General features: G+C 35.4%; 1 protein-coding gene across 2 annotated transcripts in view; it reads left to right on the forward strand.

Annotated features, from left to right (window-relative positions):
* The window catches only part of TNFSF13B (TNF superfamily member 13b), a 34691-nt gene extending 12912 nt beyond the window's left edge, over positions 1–21779 (forward strand). The window contains exons 4-7 of one of the 2 annotated variants that reach the window (XM_036250278.1): positions 4084–4140; positions 17672–17784; positions 17871–18021; positions 21232–21426. In XM_036250278.1, the coding sequence (XP_036106171.1) occupies positions 4084–4140; positions 17672–17784; positions 17871–18021; positions 21232–21344 (434 nt within the window). In that variant the 3' untranslated portion in view covers positions 21345–21426. Of the gene's footprint in view, positions 1–4083; positions 4141–17671; positions 17785–17870; positions 18022–21231 lie in introns of both variants that reach the window. The other variant, XM_036250279.1, reaches the window with a different exon arrangement.
* The last annotated feature ends 1695 nt before the right edge of the window (positions 21780–23474 follow it).

Genomic DNA, 23474 nt, shown 5'->3' on the forward strand with positions numbered 1-23474 from the left:
TGCCAGTCAACGGCTGAAACTTGTCTTGCTGTTATCTCCCTTTATGGCAACTCATTCTACGCATAGACACACGTGTGATCAACATGTGTCAGGCTGGCTCCTCTCAAGATTAAGAATTCCTAATTTTTTTTTTCTGGTTTATAGTAGGTTAAGTACATACTTCTCAATCTAGTTCTCCAGAAATTCTTTTAAAACTCTTTCAACTCTTACTGTTTTTGTAAGTAGTCATCTAAGCAAAGTGTTTATCATTGATCAAATAAAACTTCATAATCCAGTTTTCCACACCTAAATTCTTGTATTTCCGTTCCAATAGAAATGTTTATCCCAACGCTATTTTTTCCTTCAATTTCTTAATAAATCTGTCCAGGATTAGGTCAATATTTGGATCTTTAAGGGATTTCTTCTCATAAACTTTTCAGCCAAATGAGTGAGAAGAACAATGAAGAATTAGTAGGTGTAGGACATATGGATTGGGCAAATGTGTGATGTTTTTCATGGGGGTCACACATAACCTGCAATAATTGTATTTGTATGGTAGTTTTATGTAAAAATTTGCTTGTTGAAATAATATATAGTAAGCAAGATTCCACATTGAATGGATTTCGTTCCAATACAGGAAGCAGTACAACCAATATTAACAATCTCATAAACTTTCAAGTCCCTTTTCCTAACTAAAAGGTATTTGAACATTATACTTAAGAAGGTAGCTTTCAAACTCATAATGTTTTCGTATAGAAAATATTTCAATGCTATTTTAATTGTGAAGTTGGTTAGATTTTATTTTATCAAATGTTGACTAATAGCAAATTACTTTGTTGTGAAAGTTTTTATTTTAGGGGTTCTTTCTTGTAATCTTTTTTGTCATTAATATAATATTTTGTTTTTAGAAATATTTCACACAAAGTTTACTATTATGAGTAAATTTTCCTATACTGTCAAAATGTACTTAACAAGAATATACATGTTTCACACATTATATGTATATAATAAATATATATATTTAGAAATATGGCTCCCCATCAGACACAAAAGGTTTTGATGTATGCGATTGCCTTGCTTAGTTTAAAAGATAAACTGTTCTCAAACTTCTTTATAATTCCCTTCAATTATAGAGGAAATGATGTATAAAAGACTTATGAAAACCAAGTATAATCAATTAAATATTACAATTGTTATCAATATACATTCAAAATTATTGTGGTTGGACATCTCTACTATTAGGAGATATCAGAAAATATTATGCTCTTTTTATTACCCACTTTTTGTGAGCAGTAATCTGTAGTTAAGATCAGATCTGTCTTGCCCTGGCCGGTTTGGCTCAATGGTTAGAGCGTCGGCCTGCGGTCTGGAGAGACCCGGGTTCAGTTCCCGCTAAGGGCATGTACCTCGGTTGCAGTTTGTCCCCGGCCCTGGTTGGTCGTGCGGGTGGCAGCCACTCGATGTGTCCCTTCACGTCGATGTTTCTCTCTCTCTGTTCCTCTCTCTCCCTCCCACTCTACCTGAACAAAAAATGGAAAAATGTCCTCGGGTGAGGATAAAAAAAAAAAAAAAAGATCAGATCTGTCTTGAATTGGAGAGAGTCCTAAATGGCTGAACTGGAGATAAGATGAGAGTAGCTATCAAATGTCCTAAGAGGGAAAAGCTGAAACATGAAGAGATAAATAACACCGATAGGGGTGATGGGACCTCAGCAACATCTAATAAGGAAAGTCCTATTCTTATTTTTCAACAAAATTCCTTAAAAAAACCCAGTTACTTTCTGTGGGATAAGAAAAATTTACGAACAGCACTAGCTTCAGTGAGTATGGTTCAAACACTATTATTGAACTGTGATTTTGATATCCCATTTTCTTTTCTGAAGAGTATTTCTCGAAATAAACTTTTCTCTTCATAGTATGTTTTTCTAAAAGGTAGATTTTTGCTACTACATGACAAAATAGATCATTGTATTTCTGCATGTAGGTTGTAGCCAAGTTTTAGTTAGACTGCGGAGATTACAATTCAGATATTTTCATATCAGTGTGGTAGTGTGGAGACATCATTCCTTACATAAAACTATCCTACAGGAGTTTTGGGGAAACAGTCAGAGAAAAGGTTAATTGAAATAGGAAAGACTGTACTGTGGTATTTCTTTCTTTCTTTTTTTTTTTAATCAGCTTCACTTGGTCCTTACGCCCTCATAATGTCTTTTATGTTCCCAGTTTATTTGGTGCCATGTTGTTCAAGGATCAATAATGCTAGCAGTACTACTACTGCCTAGAGCCAAGAGTGATTTTGCAATTATTATGTACTAGGTATAGTAGTATATGTTTCATATGCAATATCCCATTTAATCTTTATATCATAGCATTATCCCATTTAATCTTTATAACATATCTTTATGAGCTTTACACCCAACGACAAAAAAAAGATGGAAATTTGACTTTTACTTTTGTCAACATCCTCTTCATTTTTCTCTGTGGAGAAAAGATTGGCATTTTAGGTGCTCTGATTGACCCTTGCCTCCTTCACAGAAGTAATTATGGTGCCTTGTGAGTAGTAATTTCTTAAGAAGTATTTGTTAGAAAAATAGAATCACGTTTGAAATAGGTTTAATGTGGCTACTCTCTATATTGTACCCTTCAGACTTTAGCTGCTTTGGATGTTTTGTTATTTCTTTTTTCAAAGCCCCCTTTTTCACAACTGTTCTGCTTGTTACGGTGCTTTTACATATTTTCATGGCAGAGGGTTTGCCACAGTAACTGCACTAATGAGTCACATTTTCCCTGTGGCACACACATGGGTACCCTTGTTTTACAAATCAGTAAAATAATCACAATGTAGACCAAACAGTGCCGCTCCTATGAATTGATCAGATTAACATAAAAATGTGTTTTCATATATATATATATATTTATTGATTTTAGAGGGAAAAGAGAGGGGGAGAAACATCAATGTGAGAGAGGAAAATCGATTGATTGCCTCTTACAGCACCCTGACCAGGGATTGAACCCATAACCTGGGTATGTGCCCTGACCAAGAATTCAACAGTGACTTTTTGGTGCACAGGACAACACTCAACCAACTGAGCGTCACACTAGCCAGGGCACCAAGGGAAATTTCCTAACAGATTTTCTTATGTGATCACTTCCTTTAATAGAATTCTTTTTGGGCCAATGCATTTGCACAGACTCAGAATATCATAATGATTACATCTAGTATTGCATGTTTTAAATATCAGAAATTTTTCAGTTAATCAACTGAAGCATAAATTCTCAACTATGTCAAGCTCTTAAAATCTATACATTAAGAAGCATGTTTTAAAGTATTACTTCAATTCTGAATAAAATGCTTTGCTAGATAATAACAAATCTAAACAAGTAGTTTCTTCATTTAAAATAGGCACACTTAGGTTTATGTTTTGTATTTTTCAAAGATATTTACTGTTTTGATTTCTTTTCCTATAGTCTACTTATTTTGCTTTTACCTGATGACGTTTGTCATTATTTAACAGAATAGTTATTTATTCCCTTTAATATTCTCTGTAATATTCTACTATACATGTAATATGTGATATGAATTGATGCTTCCCATCAATTTACTTTACTGATTAGAGTAGTGGCCGGCAAAACCTTCCATTTTATTTTAAAAGATGTTCTGTCGCTTCTCTTTTTGGTCCAAATATTTTAACAAAAGCCCGGTTTTGGCCCCAGAGTGAAACATGTGGTTTCCTCCTCAGGTCCCGAACAAGTTGTTTAAACTTTCCAAGACTTCGCTTTCAGCACATAATTTTAAGAAATTTTGTGAGGTTGGATTTGTATCTGCTCAATAAATGGTAGCAAAGATGATATACTTACTGTATTTCAACAGCATATAGAGTTTTTCTAAAACATGAATTTCAAGTACAAATTATATTTCAAGACAAGTTATAGTAAAAATGGTGGACAAATTTTCATAAATTTTAGAAACAATATACAAGCTATGTAGAAAGTATAATAGATTTGGTGTTACTGGAGAATGAGTTCGTAGCTTTGTGTTCTAGCCATCATAGTTCCCTTACTATTTATATTCAATTAACTAAAATGATACATTTTTGCTTTTCAGTCACTCAAGACTGCTTACAACTGATTGCAGACAGTGACAACCCTACTATACGAAAAGGTAATAAAATAGTCTCAGTAATTTTTTCATTTAGATTTCAGTATAGGCCAATCACTTGTAAGTTTCAGGTCCAAAGACTACATTCAAACTTCAGCTCAAATCAGCTTTCTACCTCAAAACTTCTTATAATCAGATATAAAGTAGTAACAAAATTATACAAGATAATTAGGGAATAAATATATAAACTAATATTTTTAAACAGAATTATTTTAGAGACACTAATACTTAGAAATTATAAATAATTAGCATGTGATAAAACAAAATCAATACTAAAGCAAATTCGATTTTTTATTATTTAGAAATAATTTTGGCTTGTATAATGCATCACGATCTCATCTTCACAAAATTAATTATCCTATTATAAGGTTGTAGGATGAAGATAAAACTGAACATGTCATAAATATCTTATACTAATTAATTTATTAATAAATGTGTAATATGTACAAATAAGTATATATAACATTTTTTATGATACATCTTCAATATGACAATATTGCTTTGTATTTTGCATATAATGGTTAAGAATACATAATTATGCTAAGCGAAATAAGCCAGTCAGAGAAAGACAAGTATCACAAGATCTCACTTGTGGAATGTAATGAACAAAATAAGCTAATGAACAAAATAAACTGATGAACAAAATAGAGCCAGAGACATGGAAGTAGGGAACAGACTGACAAACTTCAGAAGGAAGGGGTTGAGGGGACAGGAAGAGATAAACCAAGGAACTGATAGGCATATGTGTATAACCAATGGACACAGACAAAAACGTGGTGAAGATGCGGGGGTAGGAACAGGGAGAAAGGTGTCAGTGGGGGAAAAAAGGAGGGAAGGGACATTGGTAAGACTTTCAACAATAAAGATAAAATTTTTAAAAAAGAATATACAATGTTACAATTACTGTGTGGGTACTGTGACTTACAGGGACTGAAATATATGGTTCCTTACTTTCATGAAATGTACCTTGTGATGAGGGAAAAACAAAAAAAGAAATGAACAAGTAAAATGTAAATGCTATTCATAAAATTAAATGCTACTGAGAAAAAGCAGGCAGGGGGCAAGGGAATGTTGGGTTATGAACCATATGAGGGAGTTCAAAAGTGTCAGTAGATTAAGCAGGAGCCAGGAATGAAGAAACAAGAACAAGCCCAGAAAACAAATTTGGATTGGCCTTGTATGATTCCTGGGAGTGCTATCTTGCATCTGTATTTCTCTCTGTGACTTTAATTATTTTAAATGTAACACAAGTATTAAACTATTTGACATCCTCCTATTATTTATTACGCTACATTTTCCAAAGTCATAGGTTTGCAGCTTTTAATAGGCAGCAAACTGTTTCCTGAGAATTAAAATTAATCCAGAAAAAGACCCAAAGGACCAAAGATAAAAATTTTAAAAATATAACTTGGAAAAGATTTGTTTTACACATTTGGCCAAAACCAAAAATGAGATAAACTCCACAAAAAGATACAGCTGCTCCTCCTTTGTGAGTGTGAATTGCACGGTGTTGTGATCTTCTTGGTGTGGTGGCTGCTCTCCACCAAACCAGGGTGCTTATGTGGGTGCTTTGCTCTTTGGACCCATGCGTTGGCCTTGTGATGCCAGCAAGCCTTGGACCGTATGTAAATGTAAGTGTGTATGTACATTTCAGCAGTACTGCCCCATAAGTGTTGATATGTTGTGTTTTCATTTTTATTTGTCACGAGATATTTCTTCATTTACCTTTTGATTTGTTTTTTGACCCACTGGTTGTTCAGGAGGGTGTTGTTTAACATCCATGCATTTGTGAATTTTGCAGTTTTCCTCCTGTTATTGATTTCTAGTTTCATGCTGTTGTGGTTGGAAAAGGTACTTGATATGATTTCAGTCTTTTTAAATTTGTTGAGACTTAGTTTGCAACCAAACATTTCATCTCTCCTGGAGAAGTGTCCTTGTCTACTTAAGAAGATTGTATATTTTGGTACTGTAGAATGGAATATGCTCTATATCTGTTAAGTTCGCTTAGTCTATAGTGTTGTTCAAGTATTCTGTTTTCGTATTGACTTTCTTTCAGATGATCTATTCATTTTTTGAAATAGGGTATTGAATTCTACTGTTACTGTATTTTTGTCTATTTCTTCTTTAAGAGCTCTTAACATTTTCTCTATATATTTAAAATCTCCAATGTTGAGTGCATATATATTTATATTTGTTATGTTATTAATGATCATCATATAATGACTTTGTCTCGTGTGACAGTTTTTGACTATCTATTTTGTCAGGCATAAGAATAGCCACTTCTCTCTTTTGTTTACTGGTTACATACTGTATTGTTTTCTAACCCTTCAGTTTAAGCCTCTCGGTGTCCTGAAAGTTAAAGTGAGTCTCTTGTAGGCAGCACAAGGTTGAATTTTTTAATCCATTCAGCCACTCTGCACTTTTACTTCTCCCTCCCCCACACTTTATGTTATTGATGTGATGGTTTACATCTTTGTATATTGTGTACCTATTAATTACTGCAGTTGTAGTTCTTTTTAATACTTTTGTCTTTTAACTTTACACTAGAGCAAAAGTGATTTACAACTCATCTCAGCTATTTATTTTGGGTTGTTTACTGGAGATTTGTTTCCTTTCTTTGTGTTGTGTTTTCTGGATTCTTCATACTACTTGTAGATTTGCTTTGCTATCTGTACATTTGAAGGAGCAGCTATCTCTTCCAGTCTTCCTGGACTGATTGTCATTGGGAGGTATGTTTGTTGACCAGTAGTGCTTGATATTGGCCATTCTAAGGACTAATATCACCCTTTGCTTCCTTTCTTCCCTCCTGGAGGACAAGTATCAGTTCCTTGCTTTTCCTCAAACATGCAAAAAAAGGTTGGCTGTAACGAGAGGCTCTTCCCTTTTCTTTATTTCTAACTGTACCAGGGACCAAGCTCTTTTATTTTTTCATTGCTTGGTATGAGGCAAGATAGAAACCAACTCTCAGAAGGCACTCTCACCATCGCTCCATGGGAGAATCGTGGGCTGAGACAGTCTTCTTGGTGCTGAGCTAAACCTGTTTAGGGAAGGGACTGATGTGAGGAACACTGAAATTGCTCTTCTTACCCATGTAAACATGGCTGCTTCTCACTCTGCGCTCCTGTGGGATGCTTCTGCTTCTTAGCTGGAAGCTGAATTTCTCTTCGAGGTGTTTTGGTTCCAATATTGTTAAATCAGTATTTCTGTGGAGGGGTAATATATAAGGCTTTCTACTTTGCCATCTTACTGACATAATATCTCATTTGGAATATTTTGCCTACATGGTCTCAATAAGAAATCAGCTGATATTATTGAGCATTTCTTGTACTTCAGGGGTTGCTTCTCTCTTGCTGCTTTCAAGACTCCATCTGTCTTAGTCTTTCAACTGATTAATTTCATTGTGTCTTGATATGGATCTTTTTGAGTTTATCCTTCTTGGAAGCCATTTAGTCTCTTGGATGTATAGATTTATTCTTTCTTCAAAGGTGGGAAGAGTTTGGCAATTATTTCTTCAAATATTCTTTGTGTCCCTTTCTCTTCTTCTGGAACTCTCGTAGTTCATATATTAGTGTGACTGATGGCGTCCTACAGGTCTCTTACACTCTCTTTACTTCCTTTCATTGCTTTTTCTTTCTACTCCTCAGACTGGCTAATTTCAATTATTCTATCTTCAGTTTTGCTGATTCTGCCTTCCGTCTACTAAATGTGCTGTATAACCTCTCCACTGAATTCACTTTTTAAAATTTCAGCTATTTTACTTTTTAGCTCCACAAGTTTTATTTGGTTCCCTTTTTTAAAATAATTTTTATCTCTTTACTGATAGTGTCTGTTTAGTCAAACAAAATTCTCCTGTTTTTCTTAAGTTCTTTTCCCATGGTTTCCTGTAGCTCTTTGAGCATATTTAAAACATGTCAAGTCTTCTTCTATTAAGTTTAATGTCTGGTCTTTCTCAGGAATGGTTTCTGCCAATTTCTTTTTTGCTGTGAATGATCCATAATTTTCTGTTTGTTTATAGGCTTTGTATTATTCTTTGAAATTGAACAATTTAAATATTACAGTGTGGCAAGTGTGAAAATTATATTTTTTTCCCCATCCCTTGGATTTGCTGTTGATTGTTGTGGGCTGCAGTTGTCCATTTGTTTCTTGATTTTTTCCAAAAATATTTTTGCAAAGACTGTATTTCATGTTCTATGTGGTTACTGAAGTCATTTTTTGTTATCTCTGCAGTCAGCTTAATTTTTTTTATAGAATATTATTTATTAGTCAAGACTAATTAGGGCATATATCAACATATAGTTTATTTTAATGTGGAGTGAAAAGCACATTATAAAATGATAGGTTTGATATGTTCATTTTTTTTTTTTAATCCTCACCCGAGGACATTTTTTTGTTTTTTGTTCAGATAGAGTGGGAGGGAGAGAGAGGAAGAGAGAGAGAGAAACATCCACGTGAAAGGGACACATCGAGTGGTTACCACCCACACGACGCAACCAGGGCCAGGGACAAACTGCAACCGATGTACATGCCCTTAGCAGGAACCGAACCCGGGTCTCTCTGGACTGCAGGCCAACGCTCCAACCGCTGAGCCAAACCATCCAGGGCGATATGTACATTTAAAAAAAGTGAAATAGCCAGACCGGTGTGGCTCAATGGTTGAACGTCGACCCATGCACCAAGAGGTTGCCAGTTCGATTCCCAATCAGGACACATGCCCAGGTTATGGGCCAAATCCCCAGTGGGGGGCATGCAGGAGGCAGCCAATCAATGTTCTCTCTCATCGATGTTTCTATCTCTCTCTGTTCCTCTCCCTTCCTCTCTCTCAAAAAAATCAATAAAGAAAAAAAATTTAAAAAGTGAAACAATATATTTATTTTAGATATTTATATAAAAATACGTAAGTTAAAAAACATAAAATTGATTTGATTTTTTAAACTTAAATTCATAATTTTTTTATTTTTCAATTATAGTTTATATTCAATATTATTCTGTATTTCTTTCAGGGGTACAGCATGGTGGTTATACAATCATGTACTTTACAGAGTGGTCCCCCAATATTTAAGTACCCACTTGGTACCTTGCATAGTCAGCACAATATTATTGACTATATTCCCTATGCTGTAATTTATATCTCTGCGACTATTTTGTAACTACCTATTTCTACCTTTTAATCTTTTCGCCTTTGTCACCCAGCCCTTCAACCACCCTCCCCCTTTCAACCATCAGTCTGTTCTCTGTATCTATGAGTCTGGTTCTAAATTATTTGTTAGATTCCACATATAAGTGAAATCATATGGTATTTTTCTTTATCTGTCTGACTTATTTACTTAGATTAATACCCTCTAGGTCCATCAAGTGCTGTTGCAAAAGGTAAAATTTCATTCTTCTTTACAGCCAAGTAGTATTCCATTATGTATATGTACCACAGCCTTTTTATCCACTCATCTGTTGATGGACACTTGGGTTGCTTTCATATCTTGGCTATTATAAATTATGCTGCAATGAACATGGAGATGTATATTCTTTCAAATTAGTGTTTTGGGTTTCTTCAGATATAGTCCCAGAAGTGGAATTAGTAGATCACAAGGCCATTTCATTTTTATTTTTAATTGATTTTTTAGAGAGAGAGGAAGGGAGAGAGAGATAGAAACATCGATGTGAGAGAGATACATCAATTGGCTGCCTCCTGCATGCCCCATACTAAGGATTAAGCCCGAAACCCAGGCATTTGGCCTGACCTGGAATTGAACTGGGACCTCTCAGTCCTTGGGACTATGTTCAATCCACTGATCCACACCGGCCAGGCAGGCTATTCCATTTTTAATTTTTTGAGAAACACTGTTTTCCATAGTGGTTGCACCAGTCTACATTCCCACCAACAGTGCACGAGGGTTTCTTTTTCTCCACATTCTCATGAACACCTGTTTGTAGATTTATTGATGACAATTATTCTGACAGGTGCAAAGTGGTATCTCATTGTGGTTTTGATTTATATTTCTCTGATGATTAGTGATGATGAGCAACTTTTCATATGTCTTTTTGCCATCTATATGTATTCCTTGGAAAAGTGTCTGTTCAGATCTCTCCAGATTTTAATTGGGTTTTTTTTTTTTTCTGGTATTGAGTTGTCTGAGCTCTGTATAAATTTTAGATATTAACCCCTTATCTTATATATCATTAGCAAATATCTTTTCCCATTCAGTATGTTGTGTTCATTTTGTTGATGGTTCTCCTTGCTATGCAAAACATTTTAGTTTGATGTAGTCCCATTTGTTTTATTTGTTTGTTTGTTTCCCTTACCCAAGAACATATGTCAGAGATTTTTTAAAAATCTGTAATTGTAATCCTGACAGAGATTTAATTAAATATCAGGAACAATGACAACAACAAAAATACTCCCCTTTTCTTCACAGATTGGCTCTGAGCTGGGGCACTCCTTCTACATTTAGCCTGCTGCCATCAGCTCTGCCTTAGACATCCCCTTCCACTTGTGTAGAGACTGAAGATCAACCAGAGGTGGTTAAGGATTTTTTTCAGGTCTTTTCTGAGCATGCATCCAGCTCTGGAGGCATGTTGCATTACAGATTCTTTGGTGTATGTGGTAGTGCATGAAAGCCCTTGTTCCTTTAAGCGTCTTCCTCCTTAGCCTTCTCCTTCTCAGGTTTTTTCAGTCTAGTGCCTGCCCCCTCGGCTGTTCCTTGTTCCAAGTGGTACACGTAGGATATGTTTTCAAAGCTTTTGATTGAAAACAGCCTGGGGAGCTGCATCCATCTGAAGGGAGCCTCTGGACAGGTCAAAGTGCATACCCTCAATGTTTTGAGAATAAAGTGAGTATTTTACTCCCTGGCACCATCAAGGTGCCACCTGGGACTCAGGCTAGTTCCGTGTCTGCTGCCAAGCTGGAGAATGGAAGATAGTAAATGAATAGACAAAAAATACCAAACTTCTGACTGAAATTTAACTGCCTTTTTTTCCTTTTCATTAAGTGCTCCCTTGGTACTATTTAGTTTTTTACATACATACAGATTTCATAGATGCAAAATGTTGATGCTATGAGTTTTTGGCAGCTTAATTACTATTTCAATGAAGGGATTTATTTTTTTAGCTTTCTATTCTGCCATTTTTCATGACATCTATAATTATATCTTTAGACAATATCTATTGATTATTTACTCTGGTCTATGATAAAATTAATATGATTCCTCTTTATTCTCTCTATCCTCCTGTTCACCATATATTTTTTAATGAGTTGTATTTTATTTATTTATATTTAAATTAATTACTTATATTTAATTAATTAATTTATTTTTGTTACAGATGTTTCTCCTTTTCCCCCCACTGTCACCATACATTTTTGATAGCAGTATTATGTTTCTTAATTTTTATCTATCTACTATTAAAATGTTTATATTTTTATTACTTGATCTGCCAACTTTTATTTATTCTTTGAACCCCAGCTATTAAAAATGAGACAGTTGATAATTTTACTACCAATATTTTTTCTTTTCTAATTCTTTATATTTGTTAATTACATGATTTCTACATTGTCATTACATAAAACTATTTTATTTTATTCTGTCAAACATGTCTCTTCATGTGTTTTTGTCTTGGTTTAACAGATATATATTCAGTACTTATTGCAAGTCCTTTTACTGTGGTTTCCTCATTTATGTCTTAGTTTGCTGAATTTAATTCTCTAGTAGTTTACTCAAAATGAGCTCCGGAGAAAAGTGGTCACTAACTATTTGCGTTGATAAAGCCATTTCTTTTTAGTTTTTACACTTTAAGAACAGATGGCTAGATATAAAATTCTCGATGTATCCTTTCTTTACTTGGGCATCTTGTTAGAAATGTCTGCATTGCTTTTTGACACTATATGCACTTTGAAGAAAATTAAAGTAAGAAAATTTTTCTGTTTCTAAGTGGCTTGACTTTCTTGTCTGGCTACACAAAGGATTATTTACTTACCTTAAAAATGTAATACTCGTTTCATTATAAATCTCAGAATTGCCAATTATAGTAGGTACAATAAATGTCCATATCCTAATCCCCTAAATTTGTGAGTATATTACCTTACAGGTCAAAAGGGACTTTGCAAATATGATTAAGATAAGGAATTTGGAGAGATTACTCTGGCTTATTTAGGTGGGCCCAGTGTAATCACAAAGGTCCCTATGAGAGGGATTTAGCAGGGTCAGGGTCCAAGAAGGCAAAGCGGTGATTAAGCAGATTTCAGAATGATGCACTTGCTGCTTGGGAAGATGGAAGAGGCCACGAGCCAAAGAATGCAGGCGAACTGCAGAGCTGGGAAGGCAGGGCATGTGTTTTTCAGATTCCAGGAAAAAAACACACACACTTGCCAATACCTTGATTTTTGCCCAGTGAGACTGCTGATGTTTAGAATTGTGAGATAATAAATGTGTTTTTTGTAAGCCAGTATGTTTGTGATAATTTGTTTCAGCAATAAGAAACTAATAAAACTAGTTTGAAGCAACTTTTCCTGATGCATGCTATTCCCTTTCAGGCTGTAGTAGCTCTAGATGGTTGTCCTGCTTGACATTTTGTTGTTGGTTTTGTCTTCCAGGGTTCCAATTATGTACATGCTAACAATTCTTTACCTATCTTCTGTATTCTATTGTGCATTTTTCTCAAATTCTTAACTTTTTCTTTATTTCCATCTTATTTTGTTTGTACAAAACCTTTTTTTTCTTTCAGGAACTTTTATTTGCATCTAAATGACTTTTATCCCCCTCCTAATTTCCCAAGTGTTTTAACTGACATTGAAATTTCCTGGATTGTCTGTTTGTGAGATATTTCCATATGCAAATGAGGGGTTCTTCACCTTCGGTGTTGATTTTCCTTGGTTCTCTGTGAGGTTTGCCACTACTAGGCCCTCTCACCATTTTTTTTTTTTTCTTTTTCTCTTTACTTTTATACACTCATTCAGCCTCAGTGTGATCTCATTTACTTTTGGCATCCCTTGCAGTTATTTTAGAGAACATAGATCTGCATCTTTCATATAATTTACAGGAAGTAAAGAAGGAGAGCTATATTTCCATAATCATGTTGCTGGTGGAAGTCCCTTGTTTATTTGATTCCAACATAATATTTCATAAGGGCAGTAATGAAATTTACTTTTTCTTTTTCCTTTCAGAAGAGTGGGAGAAATACATGATGTAGGCAAGAGAGAGCAGAACTGTGATGAAAGAGATCTCAAGGGAGCAGGTGGACATCTTTTTTAGAAGAAACATCACATCTACCTGAGTAACTGCAAGAAAGAAGGTAGAAAGAGTAGGTATAGGAGGAAATAGATGTATATAAAGATAAGGGAACTTTCTTTAAATTGCTTCTAATATCTCAGGGAAAAAAATGAGGTAAGGTCAAGAGCTGAGGAGAGAAGAGAAAAAAATAAAGTAGGTGTCTGAATTGAGAAGCAAAGGTACTGGCAATGTGGAAGTCAAGTTCATAGGAAGTGTCAAGTGCCCATGCAGGTCATGAGTTTATTGTGGGGCTAGTTAGGAGTATTAAATGTTGTTGTTGTTGTTTTCATCAAACCTCAATTGCTGGAATATGACTAGAGTTTAGTGTAATTAGGTTTGGAGATTTCACTGGAAAGTAGAAAGGGGGAGAGAAATTAAAGAGTTTGCATGGGAGTGACTTTCTGGGAATGGAGGATAGTGAGGACATGAGCGTGATGAGCTCGTGAAAAAGTCATCCGTGAGTGGGGAGCAATCAGGAGGTTGAGAGGTGATTTTTAAGGAAATGGAAGTGAATGAATTGTACTCTAATGAGATTCGCTACAAGCGAGCTGCAATTTAAAAGATGGAAAGGCAAATGGAAGATTTGAAGGTCACACTGGGAACTAGGAGGACGCCAAGAAGTGAACAAGATTTCAGTTAGAGAAAGAAGGGGAAGGAACCAGTCAGAGGAGGTAAAGACAGACTGGGTGTTCCATACAGCCCAGAAAAGGAGAAGGTGGAGAAGGATGGAAAGGATGAACTTTGGATGATGGGAGCCAGACTGGCAGGAGATGGATGGATGAAAGACAGGGGTGAGATTTACTTTAAATCTCTCAATAGAATTTGGTACTTGATGACTCCCTTTTTTCTTGAAACACGTGCTTCTCTTGGTTTGTTTCTCTAACCATGTTCCAACCTTTTTGACCACACCTTTTTAAACACTTTTGCAAATTACTCTTAAATGTATCTCTTCAATATTGATGTTTTTTAGACCTCTGACAGAGTCCCGGTTTCTTTTTATTTTTCTCATTCCTTTGGCATTCTTAAATGCTTCTGTGTTGTCATTTAACATCTATGTGTTGATGGCTTAAAAGTAGATCTGTAGCTCAACTCACTGTCTGGAGTTCAGGTCTAGCTATACCGCTGTCTATTTAACCTCTTTCAGAACACCTTGGTTGCATCCCCGCCTGAACTCTGGAAACTTTCCCCCAGTGGATTCCTCTTCCAGTTCTCTGTTTCCATAAGTGTGATGACTATGTCTTCAGTTTTTTAATCCAGAATTCTGGGTATCATTCTTGACTGTTTCTTCTAACTCGATACATTAATCTCAAAACCCTATCATTTACTTCTCATAAATATAATTTAAATTCATCTATTTCTCTTCATTCCCATCTCATCATTCTAGTACAAATCACCATCATCTCTCTCCTGGCTGGTTTTCTTGCCTCTAGTTTGGCACCTTTTCTTACATGGTAGCCATAGAGTGATATTTCTACACACAGAGTCATTTTCTTCACTGCTCACAGGCCCCCAGGGACCTCCCATTGCAGTTCACACAACTCAGCCTACATAGCCCTGCCTGGCTGGCTTTTGCCTTCTGTTGACTTTCCTAGTCCTACTTCATCTACATAGTGAAGCATATGTACTACTGTAGAAATCAGTGCCAAACTATTATTTATTTTATAACAACAACAAAAAAGTCACTATTTCTTGAATTGGTTTACTTAACCTACTTTAAAAAGGTATTATCAATATATTCTCCCTTAAAACTATTTCCGGTATCTAAAAGATAATAAACTAGAAAATCAAGAGAAGTAACCAAATGTAATAGCTATGACATGTGATACGTGTAGTAGCTGCACTTTGTAGCTTTTTTTTTTCAGTTATTGAGGGAGGTAATCTTGGAGTATTAATATTTGGGAGGAAATTTCTATTCATAAAATAGAATAAAAGCAAATGTTAATGAAATATATCTTTAATAAAGTTTGAAAGTTTCACGTAGTTGTGTCACCCTAAAATTTATTTATTACACTTTCATATATCTCAGAAGAGGAAAGATCTGTTTTTTTAAGAGCAGACAATTTTAGATGTACAGGTAAATTATTTTCACTTATTAATACTGACATTATTTTTATTTAATTTTACATATTAATGTACATGTTAATATTGTTAAGTTTTCAATAACATTTAAATACACCAAGTGTTTAAAGCTGAGTGGAGAGGGGCAGTTCAAGCTTTGTATATTAAGGTACATCTGTACTCTAGCTACTAACTAACAAAAATAAGCATTGATAACTCTTGAAATTTACTTCCAAATTTTTAAATATGTACTATGAGGAGTGATGCATACTAGCTTAGAAAAGCATTCCACATAATGGGCACTTAATGCATATTTTCTTGTTAGCATTTATCAGTAGTCTAACTAGCATGCTAAAAATCTAAGTAAGTTAGAAGAGGTAGAAACGTTATAATATTTATGCTTAAGTTTTTTATTATCAGACTTTTAATTTACTGCTTTGTTTGTTTTCTTTAAGGATTTAACATTTACTCACCAGCACATATTTATTGAGTGCATACTATATGCTAGGCTTTATTCTTAGCATTTGGGTTACAGCCATGACTAGCAGAGTCATAGCCTCGGCCTCATGGAGTAGAATTCCATGTGTGTACGTGAGCGTGAATGTGGGTGTACGTGCATGTGTGTGCAGTGGGGGAAATGCAGACCATACATAATAACAAGTAAACGTGTACTCTCTTTAATGAGAATGTTTCCAGCAAATGCAATAAGCATTGCTAAGTGAGTCACTTCCGATGGAACAGGGAGGCCACTGAGGAGCTGGGGTGTGTGCACATCTGTTGTCTCAGTTCTTGGAACTGTTGTTAGGTGGCTGATCTGTTGCTAAATTCAACTCAAAGCCAAAGAACATGGACTCGTGAGGACTTTACTTGCTCCTCATCATGATGGCCAGACCATCTGCGTTCTTCACCTTGACGGGAACCAATCCATTTCAATAGCCTGCATCCTCCATTTACATAATGTGTCTAAATGATCCCAACTGGTGTACCACAGCTCTTTTATCCACTCATCGACCAATGGACACCTGGGCTGTTTCCAGACTTTGGCTATTGTAAACAACACTGCTATGAACATTGGGATATTACCATTTCTTTAATCTGTATTTATTTTATACCATTTTGTTTATGCCCCCTCCTCAATTTCCCACTCTAGCTTTGTGGTTCACCATTTACTCCAATATATACCTAAAGGTAAGTATTTACACTGGTGGACTTCATACTGTGAATTCACAGGAAGGGAGTGTTTATGTTCTCTTAATGGGTGTTGATGTCCAGAAACACCATGTTGTGGCTCAGTGATCCGGTCCCCTCCTGCCAACGCACTTCTGTAGCTCTGTGTTCTCTGCTCCTTTATCCACCCGTGAGCAGTGTCTTCCCTGTCCCTCCCCAAGTCAGGCGGGAGGGGTAATGGAGGAGAATTATGGTACCGAACAGAAACCACTTCAGCTTGAATATTCCAGACCGTTATCACAGGGTCTCTTGGCCATTTCCCATCAGAGACTGTCTTCCTACCTTCCTCACGCTCCTTAAACTGATCTTCGAAAGAGCTCTTGTTCGCCCCTCCTACAGCACTCCCAGGAGCTCCTCTGCCACGTCTCGGGGAGTGGGTGCCCCGCATGTGGGCCAGGCCTGAGCACCCCTACTTGCTGCTCCCATAGGAGTTCTCTGAGAAAGATTTTCCTGAAATGAAAACCCTGGATAATGATAGCCCATGAATCACAGATCTCCCCAATTATCAACAGCAGAGGCAAACTCACCATCACCTCTTTGTATACAACATTATTTCAGTGAAAAGAGGGGCCTGCTTTCTCCTGATAACCTTTGCTAAGCTCTCCGCAATCTCACTGTGTCCTCTCTGGGAACCGAAGAAAGACCGAAAAGTCTCTCTCAGTGTGTTATTCAGAGACATCTTGTACATTCTATGCCTCAGGCTCTCCCATCCAGACCAACCTTTATTAGGAAAATTGCTGAAATACAGAAGAATGAAAGAAGAAGCATTTCACATGATGTGTTTGCTCTCAAGTTCCTGTCTCTGAGAGTTGCCTGGGTGAATATGCAAATGACAGTAGAGAAACCAGCGGAGGACCGTGATTTGTCTTCTTTGGCTCTCTCCTTTGTAAAGATAAAATTCTCTAGGTCTCAGACTTAGTTGAGCAATTAAGTGGAGGTGAAAAATGGTCTTTCTCCATGTCCTGTCTCACAGATTGTTCTCTTCATTGCAGGGGCTTACACGTTTGTTCCATGGCTTCTCAGCTTCAAAAGAGGAAGAGCCCTAGAAGAAAAAGAAAATAAAATATTGGTCAAAGAAACCGGTTACTTTTTTATATACGGTCAGGTAGGTTCCACCTTGTCCTTCTCTCACTGTGCAGTGCCTCCCATTTTGTGCTCACCTCTGACAACATTTTTCGGTGTGTTTCTCAGGTTTTATACACCGATAGCACCTTCGCCATGGGACACCTAATACAGAGGAAAAAAGTCCATGTCTTCGGGGACGAACTGAGTCTGGTGACTTTGTTCCGATGTATTCAAAATATGCCTGAAACGCTACCCAACAATTCCTGTTATTCTGCTGGTAAATACTAGTTCTCTGTAAATAGAAAGACATCCCTCAATATGCGGTGTGGATTTTATCATCTTGAATGATAAGCTAGTCTGTTTTAATTGAGGCAAATGAGATCATCACTAATAGGTTTATCGTTTTTATATAATTTTAGAAAGGGCAGGAACTTCATGGTAATCAACCTGCGAACAATTCTAAGCTGTGTTTTCTTCAACCTGTAATAGCAAGAGCGATAAAAGCAGAAGAGTAAGAGAGTGGTGAGCATGTGCCAGGCACCCTTGTCTGCGCTTGATGCTGGTTCCTTCCATCCTCCCGTTTCAGGGTGGGGGCATCTGGGACAGCTTCTTAGCGTACATTGTCTTACATTGCACAGCTGCTAAGTTCCAGAACTTGGTTTAAACCAGCCAATTTGATTCCTGAGTGTGAGCTGCCAGAAACTCTTCTTTACTTGCCATGGAAGAAATTCCCTGGGCTGATGTGAGGGTCAGGTCAAGTTGCCCGGTGGCTTCTGTGGTGGCTCCTCTCTCACTTCCACACAGATGACATCTGCGTAGTGGCTACCCGACAGGTGACGTGGGGATGTGAAAGGGTGGCAGCAAGCCTGCATTTCAACTCAGGGGCAGTAAGATATGGCCTTGCTGGGTCTCTTCAACATCCATGTCCTTCAGACCTCTGACATAGTCCCATAGTCGACTGAAGAGATCATTTCAGGTCTGTTTTGGCTGCATTGCCAGTATAGCCTTTATTTTGTTTTGGGGGGTGATTCCAAATTAATCAAGGCTGGTATGAGAAAAAAAGAGTGTTTGCCTCAATACATTTATTCCTCTCTGGTGATTTTGGCAAATCTGTTTTGAACCCTGCGGACTGTCTTCAGTCCCGGTTACCATGACTGACAGGGTAGAACACAGGGCTGGAGATCCGCTGCTCCACTTGGAGTGCCTGGTTCCAAGATGTTTACTAACACATGCGCCATACATCAGGTGGCAAGAAAGGGAAGTAGCACACAATAATAGGGGTGATTGTCATTCTGGATCTGCAGCCATAAACAGCTTTAACAGGGTGATGAGGAAGTTTGTTACATTGGAATCCCCTAATTTTTATTAAAAAAAAAAAAAAGAGGCTTCCTTGCACCCCGTGATCACTAGTGTTTTGGTGTTGCGAAATTTTATAAATGGTGAGGCTATGGTGATCAGCTACTTATTTGTATGCATTAGTACTTACAGCTTTATAACCAACTTTCAGACGTTCTAATAATCTGCTCCTCACATTTACATCCTTGACCAGCTTTCCTAGGTGCCTTGTTATTTAAGAGTAAATAACTTGACCTTAAAGATATTTCTCAATGCTAACAGCTTAGTATTAAATATGAGAACCGTTCTGTAGGAAAATTCAGGTTTGCAATATTTATCTGGTCTAGGGCAAATTTGTTTAAAACCATTAAAAACTACACATAACTTTGTAAGTGTCTAAAATGCTTCCATAGCAACCTGCAAAAAATAAAATAAACATAATACCAAAGAACCTAAGAACATAATAACAAATACCTAAGAAGCACAATCTTATTATTTTATTTCCAAATTAAATATGTTTGTTGTAGAAAAGGTTAGATTGCTATAAACTCAAAGAATTGAAATAGCCAAATAATTCAGTGTTGGTTTCTTGTGGTTAAGTTATATAGATACATATATAGAAACATTCAAATGATATGATGTCTGGAATTTGCTTCCAGTTGTAGATGAACCAAGATTGGCAATGGGTTAATATTGTTGAAACTGAGTAATGAGTACATGGAGTTTATATTATTCTCTGCTGTAGAAAACTTTTGACACTTTCCTAAAGAAGAATAAAATGCAAAACATGTTTTGGTCGGGGAGTCACTCGTACTTTTTTTGGAGAATCAATATTACTTAATGCTCTGTGATCTATAGCCTCTGTCAAAATATTAAATTATCTTACTTCTCTATGATAATGACTAATCTGTTCAACAAAGAATTCCAATCTTGTTTTTTTAACTATTTAGTCATTAAATGCTTTGTCAATCCCAGAAAATGTACACATTACCCTTAACAATACCTAAAACTATGTTTTGTTTGTTTGTTTATTTGTTGTCTGTCTTGGTCCATTATGAAAAAAGAAGATCCTTGGAGACAAAAAAATAAAATTTAAAAAAATTGTCACACACACTGTTCTATATGTGTCTAGAAAGGTGTCTGGTACATCATAAGTGTTTAGTACATAAACACCAATTAACTGTTGCCCAAGGAAATCACATGCTTTGGGCTCCATGATAGATTAGAAGTTAATATAGATGTGTTCATGTGAGTGCATTTTCACTGTATGTTAGTGACACAATGCAACTACTTTTTAAAATGTTAGTTGAAAGCATTGACAATTCTGATAGTATTTTGTTTGTTAGTTGTTTCTTCTCTTTCTCTTGCTTCTCCTCTTTCTTTTCTTTCATATAGATTTTTTTAATGGAGTCAGAAATTATCTGATATAGAGTGTAGTTCCTGAACTGTGTTTTGTATTCCGGAATCACAAAATATGTCATTGTAATTAGGCATATACAGATTTGTTGGTTAGTTTTAAGAAGATAGTTATTTTGTTGCTTTTGGTTATAAAGACAAATATGGTCATTAAAGAAAACATGAAATATAGAAGGCTATAAAAAGTAATCCAAATACTCCTAATCCCATAATCTTGCCTCTAGAGAAAAACTGTGTAATAGATATGTTTTATTAATAAATGGTGTTTTGTTTTTTTACTTTTAATGATCTACATAGTTTATTTGCACATTTAAAAGTATATATGTGTATATGTTTTTATTTAACATTATTATAATAAGTTTCTCTTGTCAATAAACTGAAGCAAAACCATTTTTTTTTTTTTTTTACTATATAATATTCCATCAAGGGATGTGCCATGAGTTACTTAAAATTTTTTTCTTAAAATTAAATATTTGGTTCCTCTCCATTTTATAAGCAGTAGGTGTTAAATACATTTACATCTGCTGGAACTCCTTCTGTTCATTTCTTTTAACTTATTTTTTTTTTTTTTAGGCTAGTAAAAGAATAACTGTTTTAGAAGTCCACTGATGTAATTTGAAGTGAGAATGCCTACATTAACAGTTTTTCCAAAACAAAATTGTTTTATTTGATATTCTTTTTATTTTCTTTCACATTATACAACCACTTAAAGTTCTTGTAAACCATTCTTTTCCAGGCATTGCGAAGCTGGAAGAAGGAGATGAACTTCAACTTGCAATACCCCGTGAAGATGCTAAAATATCACAGGATGGGGACGGCACTTTTTTTGGTGCATTGAAACTTCTGTGACCTACTTACACCTTGTTTGTGGCTAATTTGCTCCCTTTCTATGTATCTTTAAGGAGAAAACACTTAACTGGAAATACCAAAAGGAAAAAGAGTAGTTACTATAGCCTTTTCTGTGAGCTATTTGTTTTGGTTTGCTGAAACCAGACCAAACAGGAAACGTAACAGACAACCACAGCCAAAGGGTGTCATGTGAATTACAAGAAATCGAGCTCATTCAAAGAAAGATAGAGTTAGAAAGATTTTTTTCGTTATAATGCCATGTTGAACAACTTAGTCATAGCTTCTTGTCTTAGAGGAAGCTCAGGTTTCAAAGGAGCCATAATCATTTGTTCAAAATGGTATTCTATTATTTACTATGAAATAAGTGCCCATATCTACAGGATAATAAGACATATTGGGGAAATTTCAGGATTCATCCTCTATATTTATGTGAAATACACTCCTCTCCTTTTTCAGTTAAGCTAGAAAGTAAAAAAAAAAAAATATGTAGAGAAATTTTGCACTCACTACATGAAAAAGTAATTAAAAGCCTAAATTTAAACATCATATTAAACAATTAGACTCAAAATAAGATGCAGTATTGTTTAAGTCTTTTTTGGTTTATTATAAGTTTGCAATTTTTATCTCTAATATTATATGTTACTCGATGGAGCACTCCCAGACAGTTTTCATGGGAGGGAAACAATTCTCTCATGTGTCTGCCCTTATGTATATTTTTTGTAGCTAATTTCAGTTACTTCAGAAACTTAATGTAGGGCAATTTCAATTTGTGCATATAAGCATTAATTGAAAAAATAACTATAATTGTTCTTATATAAAAATAAAAATCTTCAGTAGAAGTTAATGACTACATTTGTAATAATGTAATATAATTTCCCATTCTGTTTTAAATTGCTACTATTGTAGTTCACATATCCCAGCCTTTAAAAAATCGTCGTGTTATTAACTTTACAGAACGTGAGGTTTAATTAAACTTCTTGACATCCTGATCTATGCTATATGTCATATGCTGTTTATAAAGATTACCATATGCCGGAAGACATCTTCCTAATTTTCATTTTATCAAGAATTGTATTTGAGAATGTTATAATACTTACCTTTATTACATCAGTTTCCCTTTTGTTTTGCTTGTCTTTTTAAAAATGTCCCTTTGAAAGAGTTTTCACTTCATTCAACAGTTTATTTCATTCGTTTAAGCAGTAGTTGGAAAAATAGACCTTGGTCACCATTGGTTTTCCCCAGTTTATATTAAAATATTTTTAAAGATTTATTTTTCAAAACAAAAGGAATTTGTACTTTTGTATATAAACTTAACTTTTTTTTAACTGCAATTTTGGCTTCTTGGTTAAAATAAAATCTATTTTGCAAGTTACTTCATTTTACAATGTTATAATTAAAAAGAAATGATAGGTAGGGTAGGAGTTTTAATACCAGAAGGAGGTTAGTCATTTTTTTAGTCTTGTTGCTAACTTGCATTGCCAAATAAAAAGTTCAAGTCTTTTGCTTCATTTTTTTATTGAGTTTGTCTAACACCACTCTTCTTTTAGTTTCTTTCCAAATAACTACTAAGTGTCATTTTAAAAATCAGGTGCAAAACTGTAAAACATTATAAAATAATATGTGTTAGGGTATGACAGTAATATATCTGAAATCATGAATATTTTACATATTTCAAAAAGTATTTGTACACATCAATACTACAGAAAGGGTATAAATGAAATATTCCTTAGAGAATAAGCTTAAAAAGATAATACTGCATTATCACAGGCTTGCACACTAAGCTATTAAATCTGCAGGTTGCACCATTATTTGCACCATTATTCTTTATAAATGGCCTAGAATATTTTGTCAGCAGACATAGAATTCAGCCCCATAAAATATTCTTACATCTTATTTTAGTTTTGGTTTAAACCAGTGTTAAAATGTGAACCCTATCTCCCTCATATGTGAAATTGTGAGGAATATTAGACTTCGGCTGAGTGAAAGTTGAGTGAGGTATCAGGAAATGGAATTACGATTGGGAATGTATGACGATCTCCACTGCAGCTCAACTGCCCAACTTCCCACTTCTCTACCCCTCCCCTAATTTATTTTAGGGGGAAAAAGGTGTTATACTGGGGTTACTTACAA

Source organism: Molossus molossus, unplaced genomic scaffold (genome assembly GCF_014108415.1).
Source record: "Molossus molossus isolate mMolMol1 unplaced genomic scaffold, mMolMol1.p scaffold_m16_p_9, whole genome shotgun sequence".
NCBI lineage: Eukaryota > Metazoa > Chordata > Mammalia > Chiroptera > Molossidae > Molossus > Molossus molossus.